The sequence below is a fragment of the Sparus aurata genome, chromosome 17, assembly GCF_900880675.1.
Source record: "Sparus aurata chromosome 17, fSpaAur1.1, whole genome shotgun sequence".
Taxonomy (NCBI): domain Eukaryota; kingdom Metazoa; phylum Chordata; class Actinopteri; order Spariformes; family Sparidae; genus Sparus; species Sparus aurata.
The window spans coordinates 4731846-4746100 of NC_044203.1; the positions used below are offsets into that span (position 1 = coordinate 4731846).

Consider the following 14255-nt stretch of genomic DNA (forward strand, 5'->3'; position numbering starts at 1 on the left):
ACCGCAACTTTACTCTTTTTTTTTTACTATAATTAAATGTTATTTTATACAATATCATATGTTATAATGTTCTTTCATGGAGTATGTCTCTATTCTGCTGAAAAAAAGAAAGCAGGCTCACTGCTGCTGCAGTTTCTTATCTTGATTTGCAGACTTTGTTAATTTTTTGTAGCCATGATTATTATTAGTACTTATATCATCAAAAATCAAGCATAATGTGATCATGGATAGACACAAACAAATATTCAAAATTCAGAAGTTTTGACAATTTTTTTTATATACAAAATAACTTTAATTACCACACATATACGCAAAAAAGTACCAAAAACAGGTACCAATATATACCGGTACCGATTCGCAGGTACCGAGTATCGGTACCGTATCGGTTCAAATGTGAAAGGTACCCATCCCTAATAACAGGAGTATCTAGTAGTAAAAGATCTGGATCCAACTGATCGGCCCCGTTAGACAGATAGTAAGATGCTTTGGCCTTTCGAATGGCAGATTGCGCAGTCGATGAAAATCCTGCCAATCAGATCTCAAAACAGAGGCACAGGCTTTGCCCCAGGCAGCATCTCTGACGTCTTAGCGTCTTTGAGATATCTGAGATGAGCCAGGGAATGCTTCTATTTTTTGCTCCGTTTCTTATAAGGGGCATGCTTGTCGACAACAGAATTAAAGGCTCTAATGAAGTGATCAAGAGCGATACGAGGGTCAGGGATAGAAGCAGAGCACGAGATGTCACTGAGATATAAGTCATGCAATAAGGCTTGATCTACAAAAAAAATATTTTAACAGTTATTCAAGCTTTAGATTTCTGTAGTCTAGGACTTGTTGGGGCAGTAATTAACTGTGTTAAATTTAATTGAATTAATACTACTACGTATGCATGCTAGGGCAAAATGTCCCATAGTGACCAGTCGCCCTGAAGCACTGAGACAATCTGCCCCAGAGTGACATGCTATTGCTAGCTATACTGCAAGCTAGCTTTAGCACAGGTCTTCAGTTCTGGTATCAAAATGCTGTACAAAAATAATATAATAGAACATGCTTACAAAGTTTTCTTACATAGATTACGGTTGAAAATATGAAAATTGTTCTCACTTAAGATTACAGTGGCATACACTGCATGTCAAGCAGAATGAATTCAGTTCAGGGAGTTGCCAATGCAACTGATTTTTTAGATAGCGCCTTCTGGTGTTGGAATTATAGCCAAGTGTGACAACTAACCTGTGAGACAAGATGCCTTGCTCTCCCTGCTTGTGCCCATCTGCGTGCCCCTTAGCGTGTTGGTCTTACAATAAGGTGTGGTCAAACACACTGATGATAGATTGTTATCATGAGGCAGCAAAAAGCGACATAGATACACAAAAAGCTGGTCTGAAGTTGTGGCCACAATTTAGTATTTCGTGGCCACAAATTAGTATTTTGTGGCCACGAAGAAGTATTTTGTGCGCACGCTATAGCTAGCCTATATTGTGGCCACAATTTAATTTTTTTTTTACCATGTCATGTCTGGGGCTCCGTACATTCCAAACTTCCAGGTGGGGCAGTCTTGGCATGTCTTCAGTCTGTACTTAAGACTGTAGGATGCACAGCTGGCCCCTGGAAGGCTGGCGACGGTAGACGTCCGGGACGTCGGTGGATCGGTTGGGACGGAGCTGGGAGAGCGGTGTATGCTTTTGAGATCAGCGAATAGAGAAAGTTTGCATTGCTTTGCTTTGTTTTGTACTACTAAAAGTTGCAATAAATTTTTCAGGGATTGGTAGATGTTGAATAGATTAAGTGGAGAGAGTATTTTGCGGGAGTATCGGCCGACGACCTGTATAGGTCCGGTATACGATACACTTGCACATATTCTCTACCATGGCAGAGAATCAGGAAGATAGTTGGTGCAGTATGGATGAAGTGGAACAAGGCGAAGAGCACTGGCAGACAAGGAGGATAAATAAAGCAAAGCGGACTAGGGAAGTGAAAGACAGTGAGGAGAAATGGAATGTCGTGGTGAGGTTTGAAGAGCCAGGAGTGAAGAGTTTGGATCCAATAAAATTGACGAAAAAATTATTAAGAATCAGGTTGGCGAGGTTAAATATTCTAGAATTCTTAATGATGGCAATTTATTAATAGGATGTAACTCTGAAGAGCAGATTGGAAGAGCTCTAAAGCTGCAAGCTATTGGGAGAGCAGTGGTGGTAAAGGTGGTAAAAGTGGGTGAACAAGGAAGTAAAGGAGTGATTTATGGGATTCCTTTAGCAATTGAGATGAAGGAGCTGGTTAAGAACTTACAGTTTTTTTCAATTGTTTACGCACAAAAATTGGTACTTGAGACACAATGATCACAACATGTAACTCATGCACCAACCCCCTGAACCAATTCTGCTAAACTACAAGCACAATTCCTGCTTTACACTCAAATTGCAGTTCTAAAACACACTTTTTTCAAAACACTACACACAATTCTCCGCATTTGGCACAATTTTCATAAAGAAAATCTCTTGTTTTCACAAGGAACACACTGTCATTCAAAATTCTAAAGTTACTTGTCCTACTATGCGTACTGACTCATCACATGGGCAAACACCTGGACACCCTACACAACACACTCATTCCACCAGATCAGCTCAGGTATGTTGACATTTGGGACAATGTAAGTTTCCACTGGGCTGTGCTGGTTCATAACTGGTTCACTGCCCACCCACGCTTTATAGTTGTTTATCTCCCTCCATATTCTCCATTCCTCAATCCTATTGAGAATTTTTTTTTCTGCCTGGAGATGGAAAGTGTATGACCAAAATCCACAAATGCGTATACCCCTTCTCCAAGCAATGGAAGACGCATGTGGATATATAGCAGTTGGTGCTTTTCATGGCAGGATTAACCATGCTAGGCGATATTCCTCTTGCTGCTTGGCCAGGGAAAACATTGCTTGTGATGTGGATGAGGTGCTGTGGCCAGACCGAAACAGAGGAGAGCATGCTGCACAGTTTTTTTGTTTGGTTGTTTGTTTTTTTACTGTAACTGTGTACAGGGAATTCTTCTGTTGTTTTGTATGTAGACGGTATATTGTTGTATATGCAAGTTTGTGTTGGTTGAGATGTACACTGTGTACATTGTTTTTGTGGGAAAATAAAATATGTCTGTTACCGTGTATTTGTGTGTTCTGAGTATAAAAACAATATTCTCAAATATTTTACCACACATTTATGTATGTACTGACTGTAGTAAGTGTAACTGAACAAAAAAGGCCTAAGTCATTATGATGAATGAAGAAGAAGTGTTTTCCATTCATCATAGTGTTTTACATTGAGCACATCAGTGTTCAACTGGTTCTTATAAATGTCTATTCATTTGATGGTTTGTGTGTGTCATTTGAAAACAAAATACAATTTTTGAGAAGAAATAACATTGTTTTGAATGTAAAGTTTCATTTTGCAGGAGAATTGAGGGGTTTTGCCCGTTGTGTGTGTGATTTTTGATTTGTGTGTAGAGTTCTGAGAGCATGAGGCATGCTTTCAGAAAATGTGTGTAAACAATCGAGAAAAACTGTAAAAGTAAAGTGTGATGCTGTTCAGAGTGCAAAGCGCTTAACCAAGGGAGCTGAGAAAAAAAGAATCCGAGTCAGTTCTGATACAGTTCAGCATAAAAGAGTTGCCCGCAGAGCTATACTTTGGATTTATGAGATACAGGGTAAGAGAGTTCACTCATAAGCCAATAAGATGCTACAAGTGTCAGAAGTTTGGTCATGTAGCTAAACTGTGTAAAGGATGTGCGAAATGTGGTGGGGAGCATGACTATGGAGAATGTGGAGAGGGGGTAAAACCTAAATGCTGTAATTGTGGAGGGGGACACAGTGCGGCCTACTGGGGGTGCGAAGTAATGAGAAGAGAGACTGAGATTCAGAGTGTGAAAAGGAAGGATAGAGTTCCTTATGCCGAAGCAGTTAAAAGAGTGGAACAAACAAAGAAGGATAATGAAGGAAATGTTAGGGGAAATACCGACAGGAAATGTGTGGATACAGAGGCAAGAACATTTCAGAGAGAAGTAGAAAAAGGAGACAGGGGAAAAGAGGGACTTGGTTATCTTTATTGCTGGGGTAATCAATGCAACAGCTGAGGTTAAATCTAAAACTGAAAGGATTCAAATCATTACAAAGGCAGCAATTCAACATTTGGGCATGGTAGACCTAAAAGGGGAAGAAATAAGGGACTGTCTTGCTGTGCACTCAAACCAGGAAGTAGGGAAAGGATAATTGTATGTATTATGTTCATTTTACAATGGAATGCAAGGAGTCTGTTGGCAAATGGTCAAGATTTTAAAAAGTGTATAGATAGTAGGAGTTAGGGCTGCACAAAAAATCGTTAAAAAATCGCGATCTCGATTCACACATACACGTGATCTCATTTCTACACACAGCGATTCTGAAGCATTTTATATCTCGAGCCGAATCACAAACGAAGTCCCGCCCCTTCCGGTGGACCCTGGGATCGTAAAATATACATGGGATACAGAAAGTAATTATTTTCTGGTCCCAGTCGTTGTATGCCTTGGATTACACAAATGTTGTTTGTGGGTTTAAATGATATTTTTTCACATCAAGAGTTTGACAGTCTATTGTGCAATTGTTCAGTTAAAGGCTGTAGAGAAAAAATGACGAGAAAGACTACATGTCGCGTATGTGACGTCACGTCATGAACTTTTCCCTCCGCTGTCAAGTGGCTAAGTCAAGGTTCCTGTATTTCAAGATGCTGGTGTGTTTTGTACCAGTCCTCATTCGAGCAGGCACGGCTGTTGTTTCTTTCGGATCCCTTCAGATGTGAAGTATCGCTGGCTCAAATTGATCCGGTAAGAGATTTGTATATAACAACTGGCGTACTTTAACATTAAGTTTAGCCTTGATTTTCATAGTTTCAGTACATCCTTATCCTTATCATTATTTTACACAGTTGGAAGAAAAAGGGTGAACCTTCTGGAATAGTGTAGATTTCTGCATGGTATGATGGTGCAGATGTTTTATGCATGACTGCTCATACGGTGTGACATGTTATTAGCGCAAGAAAAAATTGTCCCGCTTTAAATTGTCTTCATTGAAAACCCTCAAGCCAGTGCTCCTGGTGACAATCAGATATCCACATTTTTATATCCAATCAGTGCAGAAAACCACACAATTCCAAAGGGTGCACATACTGTGATAGCCATACGTTTCATCTGACTGTGTAAGAGTACTTTGGCTTCAGAGTAGTGATGAAGGTAGTGGAGTGAGCAACATGTAATGATAACATTTACTTTTTAATCCACTCTTGTAATCTTGTAAATTTAAATACAAAATCAGACTGATCAGAGAGAGTCGAAAGGGGACCAGCAGCCAGCCTTGCATGAAATTCTCCTGGATTGTTTGTTGCCTAGAGTTAGACCAATAACATACACAAATGATTACTGCAACCGTGTCTGAATCAGTCTTTAAAAAATTAATTAATAAAATCGTGATGAAATCATGTTCTGCTTTGTTCACTTTCTCTCTTTTTGTAGGAACAGCTAAAGCCCCCAACCAGGACTGATGGACACAGGAATTTTCAGGTCAAGTGTTTTATTAATTCTACTGCATCACAGTTAGCAGTGTCAGCATACACAGCGGTATCTACAACTGACCAGTGACCAAATTAAGCACTTAACAACCACGAACATGTCCACAAGTCTCCCAGTACCTCAAACTGTGCACAATGCACCACCCCATGTCAATCAAATTACACGCAATATGTGGGGTAGTGCCTTGTGCATATGTTGTGACTTTTCATCAAGGCATCATTAATGCAATTAATTATTTAAGCACCAATCAGACCTCACATGAACGTTTACACACCAAAAATGTAACAGTGTAGCTTTTTAAGTGAGTTTAAGTGAGCATTAATTCCATTTTTATCACAAGTTTATGTTTTCTATATTCTTCTCTCCTCAGCACCATCATATCCTGTTCCTCTGTGTCCTGCTTGCAAGTCAGCGCCTTGGATTTGTATACCATTTCAAATAAATTCAGTTGACTGTAGTTATGACCTTGAGCTGTGTTTCTTTGAGTCAAAAACAATGTTTGTGTTTAAAAACAATCAGACACAGCCTTTAACAGAATACGAGCTTACTTTATTCCCAATGTGAAAGATGACAGTCATTTACCTGCATTAGTGTTTATAACTTAGATTTTATTCAAATCCTCAAGTTCAATATTTATGTCAGATAAACTGTATGGGCTGTGAGTGTGATTTTATATTTTATCACCACACACACTCATTTGTAAAAATCTTACCTGATGTTTCAATGGCTTAACTATGATATTAAGCCTAATAGCAAAGATATAATTACAGTGTAGGACAAAAGTCTGGCAAAACAAAGTGTCTTGTACATGTCGCACATGATATGTCCATCTTATGAGATATTTGCTGACGTCTCCAGAAGAGTGAGAAAACAATACTCCTCAGAGCCATCTTCAGGCACACCGCTTGAAGGGACCATGCTGAAGCTCACAGTGAGGGTCATGTCTTCACTGTCCTGGCACGAGTCTAAAGGGAAAAGGAAAACAAAACACACATATAGGCAAGATTATACAATAGGACTAACGCCACTCACTACTAGCAATGACAACACACTGACGAGGGCATTTGATGCATACTCATATCGGGAGCTTCATTTAGCTACTAGAGCTACGGCAGTTAGCTGGCTAGCAAAATATGTGAGATGATTCAGACTTTGTTTGGATATATTAGTATTTGCATGTTCTGCTGGGTATAACAGACGCTAAAGAAATTGGTAACTTTGCTGACTCTTATCGAGAGCTTAAGTTAGCCACTACACTACAGCACTTGCAATTAGCTAGCTAGTTAGCTAGCGAAGACGTATCACTCACCGAAACCTTATAACGATGCTCCCTGCGACTCGCGTGGACAAGACCGACCATCTCCCCATCGGCATGGATGCAGCTACAGCTCTACATGCCCCGACTTATAATGATGTTCGCCTCTTTCTAGGCTGTTATCCTCCCCTTGGAAAAAAGCGGTGAAGTAGTGCAGAGAGATCGCCAGAGAGCGGGTGGTGACGTACATCATTCGCGTCAGGAGCGGCGAAGGGCTGTAGTTCACAAAGCGGCCTCACACAAAACCTAACATTATCAAGCTTCTTCGCGCTAAATTGTAGCAATCTTTGCATGGAAAATTATCTTTAAAAACCACAAACAACATATGTGAAATTCATAGCACAATTCAAACGGGACCAGAAAATATTTGTTATCTCTCCATTGACTGCCATTCATAATAATTCGCATCTGAGGTCCCATGTACCGGAAACTGAAGGGCGTGACTTCGCCACTCTATTTTCCTCCCGGATTTTTTGAAGCGCCCCCAAACGCAGCACGGCCGCTTCCTCCTCCCTCAACCTGTGGTAAAGCGTCTTTACAACACGTGATTCAGTGGCGGAAGCCCACCTGCAGTTGAGTGTTTGGAAGGAATGTGAGAAGCCGTTTTTAGACACGGTAGCAAGCCGCCAATCTGCCCGTCCTATTGACGGCTAGGTCCGCGGTTTTAGACAGAGGGCGGCAAATTGGGGGTCTGTTTTGGTCCGCCGATTTGCTGCCTCGGACGGTACACTTATTTCCGCCTCGACTGCTAGCTTGTTGTTGTAGCGACAAGCTAGGAACGGTCGCTACTTTCAAATTAAAAGCCCCCCGCTAAGAACCCAGTTCTAAACTCCAATGGGGTGCAATGTAAAGCTCTTATTTTGAAGACAAATTTGTTGTCAACTGTTTGCAGCCCAACTTCAGGCTTTACGTCACGTCACCTCTGAGGCGGCTTTTGGAAAAGGAAGAATATTATGCCTCCGTTTTAGAAAGCCGATCACAGCAGCTATCACATATCAACTAGCCAAAGCTACGGCCCCAATAAACACTGTACAACATGAGGTATTAGAGGATGCCCTCTCATCTTGGAGACTAATTTTTTTTTTACTTTTGTAAAAATCATTTATCATCCAATGATAGAACTAACAACACAAAAAAACATTGCTTTTTCATACTACAATGGGTTTTTTTTTGTTTTGTTCAAGTTCATCAGTGCAATAAACATTTTGTGAAAAAAAAATCGTGCCAGAGAATCGTGATCTCAATTCTAAGCAAAAAAATCGTGATTCACATTTTTTCCAGAATCGTGCAGCCCTAGTAGGAGTATAAAATCAGAAATAATGTGTGTTCAAGAAACATGGTTAAAACCTAGATTTGATTTTGTTTTATCTGACTATACTGTCATCAGATGAGACAGAGAACAAGGAAGTGGTGGGGGATGTGCTACCTTTGTAAGGAAGGGTGTTCCCTATAGGGTGTTGGGTACAGCGAAGGAACAAGAATATGTGGTAGTGGAAGTATGGGCAGATAAAAAGAAAATAGTAGTGATTAATTATTATAACCCTTGTAAACAGCTAGCATTAAATGAACTAGAGGAAATAGAAGGTCAGGATAGAGATAATGTTGTATGGTGTGGAGATTTTAATGCCCATAATTCACTGTGGGGAGGGGAAAAGACAGACAACAATGGGCAGGTGATTGAAGAATTAATGAATGATAGGAACTTAGTTTGTTTGAATGATGGTAGAAGGACTAGGATTGATATTAGAACTGGTAAAGAGTCCGTACTAGACCTCACAATTCTGTCCAGTAGAATGGCTCCAAAATGTAAATGGGAAGTGCACGGAGAAGGCACTATTGGAAGTGATCACTACCCAATTATATGTAAACTGGATGTTGATGTAAGGTTGAGCTCAGAAGATAGCCATGGAAGGTGGATTTTCAAAAAAGCAGAGTGGAAGAGATTTAAGGAAACAAGTGATTTGTACATTAGTTCAATCCAAGAAACAAATGATGTTGAAAGAAATGAAAGTGAGTTGCGACACAGTATTTATATGGCTGCAATGGCTTCAATACCAAAAAGTTCAGGAAAACTAGTAAGAAAAGTGGTTCCATGGTGGAATGCTAAATGTGAAGAGGCAGTTCGGGAAAGGAACAGAGCATTTAGAAGGTTAAAAATAACTCATAACTTTCAACATCTGATTGATTATAAAAAAGCACAGGCAGTAGTGAGAAGGTCTATAAGGCAAAGAAAAAGAACATACTGGAGAGATTATTGTAGCTCAATTGGAAGTACTATTAATATAAATGATGTATGGGGAATGATCAAGAAAATGGAAGGTAATAGAAGAGAATGGAATTATCCAATCCTGTCAGATGGAGAACAGTTGGCTATATCAAACCTAGAGAAAGCAGAAATGATGGTGAACACACTGAGTAAGGTACATAGTTCAAGTAATTTATCAGAAGAAGAAAGAAGGGGTAGGGAAGAAACAAGGAGTCTATATACTGAGATTATTCAAAAGAAAGACAAAATAGAGGATAAATATAATGTTCCATTCACACTGAGAGAGTTAAGAAATGCTTTGGTGTAAGAACTCAGCTCCTGGTACAGATGAAATCTGTTATAGCATGTTAAGACATTTAAGTGAAACAGGAATTCAGAAGGTTTTAAATTTATTTAATAAAGTATGGAAAGAAGGAAAGATTCCTGCAGGATGGAAGGAGGCAGTTATTGTTCCAATAAGAAAACCAGGAAAAGATGCTAGTAATCCAGCTAATTATAGGCCAATAGCTCTAACTTCTCACTTAGGTAAATTAATGGAAAGGTTGATGAATGGAAGGATAATGCACTTTATTGAAGAAAGGGGGGTGATGACTAGTTGTCAGAGTGGTTTTAGAAAGGGGAGAAGTACTATTGATTCAGTCATATGTCTTGAGGATGAAATAAGAAAAGCACAGGTAAAGAAAGAGACTGTTGTGGCAGTATTTTTAGATGTGGAAAAAGCATATGACATGCTATGGGTAGAGGGCCTTTTAATCAAAATGCATATGTTAGGAATTGGGGAAAATATGTTTAACTGGGTGATGGACTTTTTAAATAATAGAAGTATTCAGGCGAAAATAGGGAAAGAAACATCTAGAAGGTGCTTGGTAGAAAATGGGACACCACAAGGAAGTGTGATTAGTCCATTACTGTTCAACATCATGATTAATTATATTTTTGCTAATGTTCAGCCAGGAATTGGAAGATCACTATTTGCAGACGATGGTAGCTTATGGAAAAGGGGGAAAAATGTGAAGTACACCCTGAAGAAGGTACAGGAAGCTCTAACACTAGTGGAGGACTGGGGAAGGAAATGGGGCTTTAGATTCTCTATTGAGAAGACTAAGGTTATGTTTTTTACTCGAAAGAAAATAGATGAAAGTATAAAACTGGAGCTGTATGGTAGGAATTTGGAGAGGGTTAAAAGTTTTAAATTTCTTGGTGTGTTTTTTGATACAAGACTTACATGGAGGGATCATGTATCAAAAGTAGTAGATAAATGTAAAAAAGTAATGAATTTAATGAGATGTCTTGCTGGAACAGTATGGGAAGCAGATATAGCTTCTTTGAAGCAAATTTATGTATATTTAATCAGAGCAAGAATTGAATATGGGTGTTTGGTTTATGGATCTGCAGCCAAATCAGTTTTAGCTGGATTAGATAAAGTCCAAGCTATGGCACTTAGAATATGTTCAGGAGCTGTGCGATCCTCTCCAGTATGCTCTTTGCAGGTAGAAACAGGAGAAATGCCACTCTGTCTAAGAAGAAAGCAGCTTCAGGCTAACTATTGGGTCAGCTTGATGGGTCAAAGGGATGACCACCCAGTTAAAATAACAATACAGGAAAGCTGGGAGAGAGAGGTGGCAAGACTTCCAAGTTTTGGATGGACCGGGAAGGCAGTGGCATGGGAAATGTCAATATATGACAAGAACTTTTGTACAGGAGTACTGTGGCCATCAGTTCCTTTATGGGAACTGGAGGTACCAAAGATCGACTTAGAGGTACTTGAGATTAAATCAGATAATCCTGAATCAAATTTGGTGCATCACTTCCAGTGTCATGTAATAGAACGATATCAGGATCACATATTAATTTTCACTGATGGTTCAAAGGATCCAGAAACAGGTGTTACAGGAGCAGCTTTCGTTGTGCAGGGATGGAATGCCCAAGCTTTTAAGAGAACCTCAAATTTCCTAAGCGTGTTCACAGTGGAATTATATGCAATCCTGATGGCAGTGCAATGGACAGAGCAGATCCAGAACCATAAAGTTTTGATATGTAGTGACTCTGTGTCAGCTATCAATAGTGTTGGGAAAGGATCATCAAAGAGTCGACAAGGCCTTGTATATGACATTCTTCTGGCAATAAGAGATGTGAAAAGTAGAGGGGTAGAAATATCATTTCTATGGGTACCAGCTCATGTCGGTATTGCAACAAATGAAAAGGTTGATAAGTTGGCCAAGGAAGCTGCTCTAAAGGAAACTGTAGATGTCAACATAAATCTATCAAAGGCAGAGGGTAAAAGTATAGTGTGGCAGGAAACCATTTTAAAATGGCAGCAGCTCTGGGAGCAAGAAAACAAAGGAAGACACCTATTCTCATTATCTAGTAGGGTAACTGACTGAGTTAACATCTGCAAAAGAGGGGGGTTTAGACGTAAGGAAGAGGTTATTATTTCTAAAATGAGAATTGGTCACACATATCTGAACAGCACTTTGTTTATTTTAGGAAAACACCAGAGTGGCTTGTGTTCCTGTCTGGAACCTGAGACAGTACAACATGTTTTGATGTCTTGCAGAAAATATGACCGCCAAAGACAAGACCTTCTTAGAGAATTGCGAGAAATTGGATTGAAGGAGGTGTCTCTTGAAAGTGTTTTGGAGGTGGGGTCAAGCAGGAGGGGAAGAAGCTGTTTTTTTTAGATTCTTAAAAGACACTGGGCTGTATAGTAGAGTATAGAGCACTAAGGTGCTAGTCCCATAGGTGGCAGCAATGCAACTTTTGGAAGCCGGCTGCCGTAAAACCGCAAAGAAGAAGAAGAAGAAGAAGAAGCTGGCCCCTGCCTGTGTGGGGTAGCATTACACGTTACAGTGCACAGCCGGTCGGAAATCTGTCAGGAGAAGAAGAAGTAGCAGCTGGTGTGTCGCTGCCACGTCACTGAGGTCATACGGCAGGCAAGATGGCGAGCACCTACGAGAGTTTTAATTTGTAAGTGAAATGGCTCAACATCACAGCAGTACACATCTTGGTTTCATTTCAGTATTGACCCAAGAGGCGACGAGGCTACGTCAGCTTTCCGCTTTGACGTGGCTGACGACACGGACGTTCTCTGCTGTCAGCTCAGTGGTCGTCCCGCAGCCGCCGCTACATTCCATCCCGGCCAAAGTTTTCTCAACTAATGATCCGTTTACATCACCAAATCGTTGATGTTACTGATTTTAACAAGCATTCTGCCCTCCCGTGTGGAGCTAGCTAGATGATACTATGAGGCCGTGTACCGGCAGCTTGTTGGAACTAGCTGCTCCAAGTTAGTTCAGTCTGTCCGTTAGTTTCTTCTGCTGCACAACGGACTGCGCTAGTCTACACAGCAGAGCTCTGCCAGCGCCCACACATCACTGATGGTGTTAATGACGCTGTAAATGGTAGTGACGTGTTAACGGTAGTGATGTGTTAATCATGGTGTTCATGGTAGTGACGTGTTAGCGATGGTCTTAATCATTGTGTTAATGGTAGTGACGTGTTAATGTTGGTGACAGTGTTGATGGCAGCGTCAGTGATGGTGTTGATGTCAATGACGGTGTTCGTGTCGGTGTCAGTGAAGTTAATGTCAGTGATGGTGCACGATATTGGAAAAAACTGACATTGCGATTTTTTTTAACCCTGCGATATATATTGCGATATAAAATATACAGGAATTTTCAACAAATGACCTGAATAGCACTTTATGTTATGCTGCATTTCAAAATGATAAGCATTTATATTTCATATGAGCTCATTCATGCGTGCTTGCGCCCCCCAGAACTTCCATTCCCCATGCTGGCTTACTTTCATTTTTAAAAATTACGTCCATCTCATTTTCCTTCTGGTGCGGGTCGGTAACAATTTATAGCGGTCGGCTCGGGTGCGAAATGTAATTTGTGCTACTGTAGGAAAACGGGTCGGATGCAGTTTTAAGTATGGCGTGTACAGGCGGGTTTTCAAAATATGACCTGTGCAGGATTCTGCGGTGTGGTACCGATGTAAATGGTCAAACAAATTAGTTGTGTTACCTCTCGTTGTGGCAACAGATGCAAGGCACTGTTGACACAGAACACGTTTTTGGTCAATTTCATCCTTCTTGTAGCCGAAATAATTCCAGATAACTGACTGTTGCATTTCTTTTTGGCACCAAGTCTTCGTTTTCGCGATTTTCTCTTGTTCGTGGCTCAATTTTCAGTGTTGTTACCAGTGACTCATTCCATGTGCAGGGGCATGGTCTGCTTCGGCACACTGATTAGGAAATAATGTGATTGGTGGATCACTCTGCATGCAGAGTGTGCATGCAGAGTGTGTATCAGGTACCCTTGAAATTAGATGAGTTCATTTGCGTCCTACATCACAGGCTCTGCGATGTGACTATTGCACACACGTACATCACGATGCTCAAACAGTATATAATGCAAGCCCTAATGGTGACGATGTTACTGTCAGTGACAATGTTAATGTCAGTGTCAGTATTGGTGTCAGTGACGGTGGTAATGTCGTTGATGGTGTTGGTGTCAGTGACAGTGATAGTGTCAGTAACGGTTTTAATGTCAGTGTCAGTAACGGTTTTAATGTCAGTGACAGTGTTGGTGTAGGTGTCAGTGACGGTGTTAATGTCAGAGACAGTGTTAATGTCAGTGACAGTGTTGGTGTCAGTGACAGTGTTAATGTTGTTGACTGTGTTGGTGTCAGTGACGTTGGTGTCAGTGACGGTGTTGGTGTTGGTGTCAGTGTCAGTGACGGTGTTAGTGTCAGTGATGGTGTAAATGTTGGAGACGGTGTCGGTGACGGTGTTAATGTCAGTGTCAGTGACGGTGTTAATATTAATTATGGTGTTCATGTCTCTGCTCCACCAGGCGCATCACACCAGAGAGATTCTACGTAGAGGCCTGTGATGATGGCTGTGTGGACGTCCTGACTATTGACAGAGTGTCGACTGAGATGACTCTCACAGGTAAGCACAGGTCAGGAGGTTTCTGATCGGACACGAGACTACTCCGGGCTCAGAGGTTTGAGTGTAGCAGCAGTCAGCTCATCAGCCTGTAAACACAGGGTGTCCGCGGGATTGTAAAAGGTATTAAAAGGTAG

The 14255-nt window shown here is 40.7% G+C and overlaps 1 protein-coding gene and 2 long non-coding RNA genes across 3 annotated transcripts in view; 2 read left to right on the forward strand and 1 right to left on the reverse strand.

The window, feature by feature from the left end:
• The first annotated feature begins 4511 nt into the window (after window positions 1-4511).
• On the forward strand, window positions 4512-6040 carry LOC115567487 (uncharacterized). The gene is made up of 2 exons (XR_003981203.1): window positions 4512-4842; window positions 5527-6040. It is a non-coding gene; the product is annotated as an uncharacterized LOC115567487 (long non-coding RNA).
• Window positions 6041-6110: 70 nt separating this feature from the next.
• On the reverse strand, window positions 6111-7318 carry LOC115567481 (uncharacterized). The gene is made up of 2 exons (XR_003981197.1): window positions 6893-7318; window positions 6111-6548 (listed from the first exon to the last, which is right to left on the reverse strand). It is a non-coding gene; the product is annotated as an uncharacterized LOC115567481 (long non-coding RNA).
• A 4656-nt stretch (window positions 7319-11974) lies between these two features.
• LOC115567458 (phosphatidylinositide phosphatase SAC1-B) overlaps window positions 11975-14255 on the forward strand; it is a 33723-nt gene continuing 31442 nt past the window's right edge. Inside the window, exons 1-2 of the mRNA XM_030394085.1 lie at window positions 11975-12131; window positions 14024-14121. Coding sequence (XP_030249945.1) covers window positions 12103-12131; window positions 14024-14121 — 127 coding nt within the window. The 5' untranslated portion in view covers window positions 11975-12102. The remainder of the gene's footprint in view (window positions 12132-14023; window positions 14122-14255) is intronic.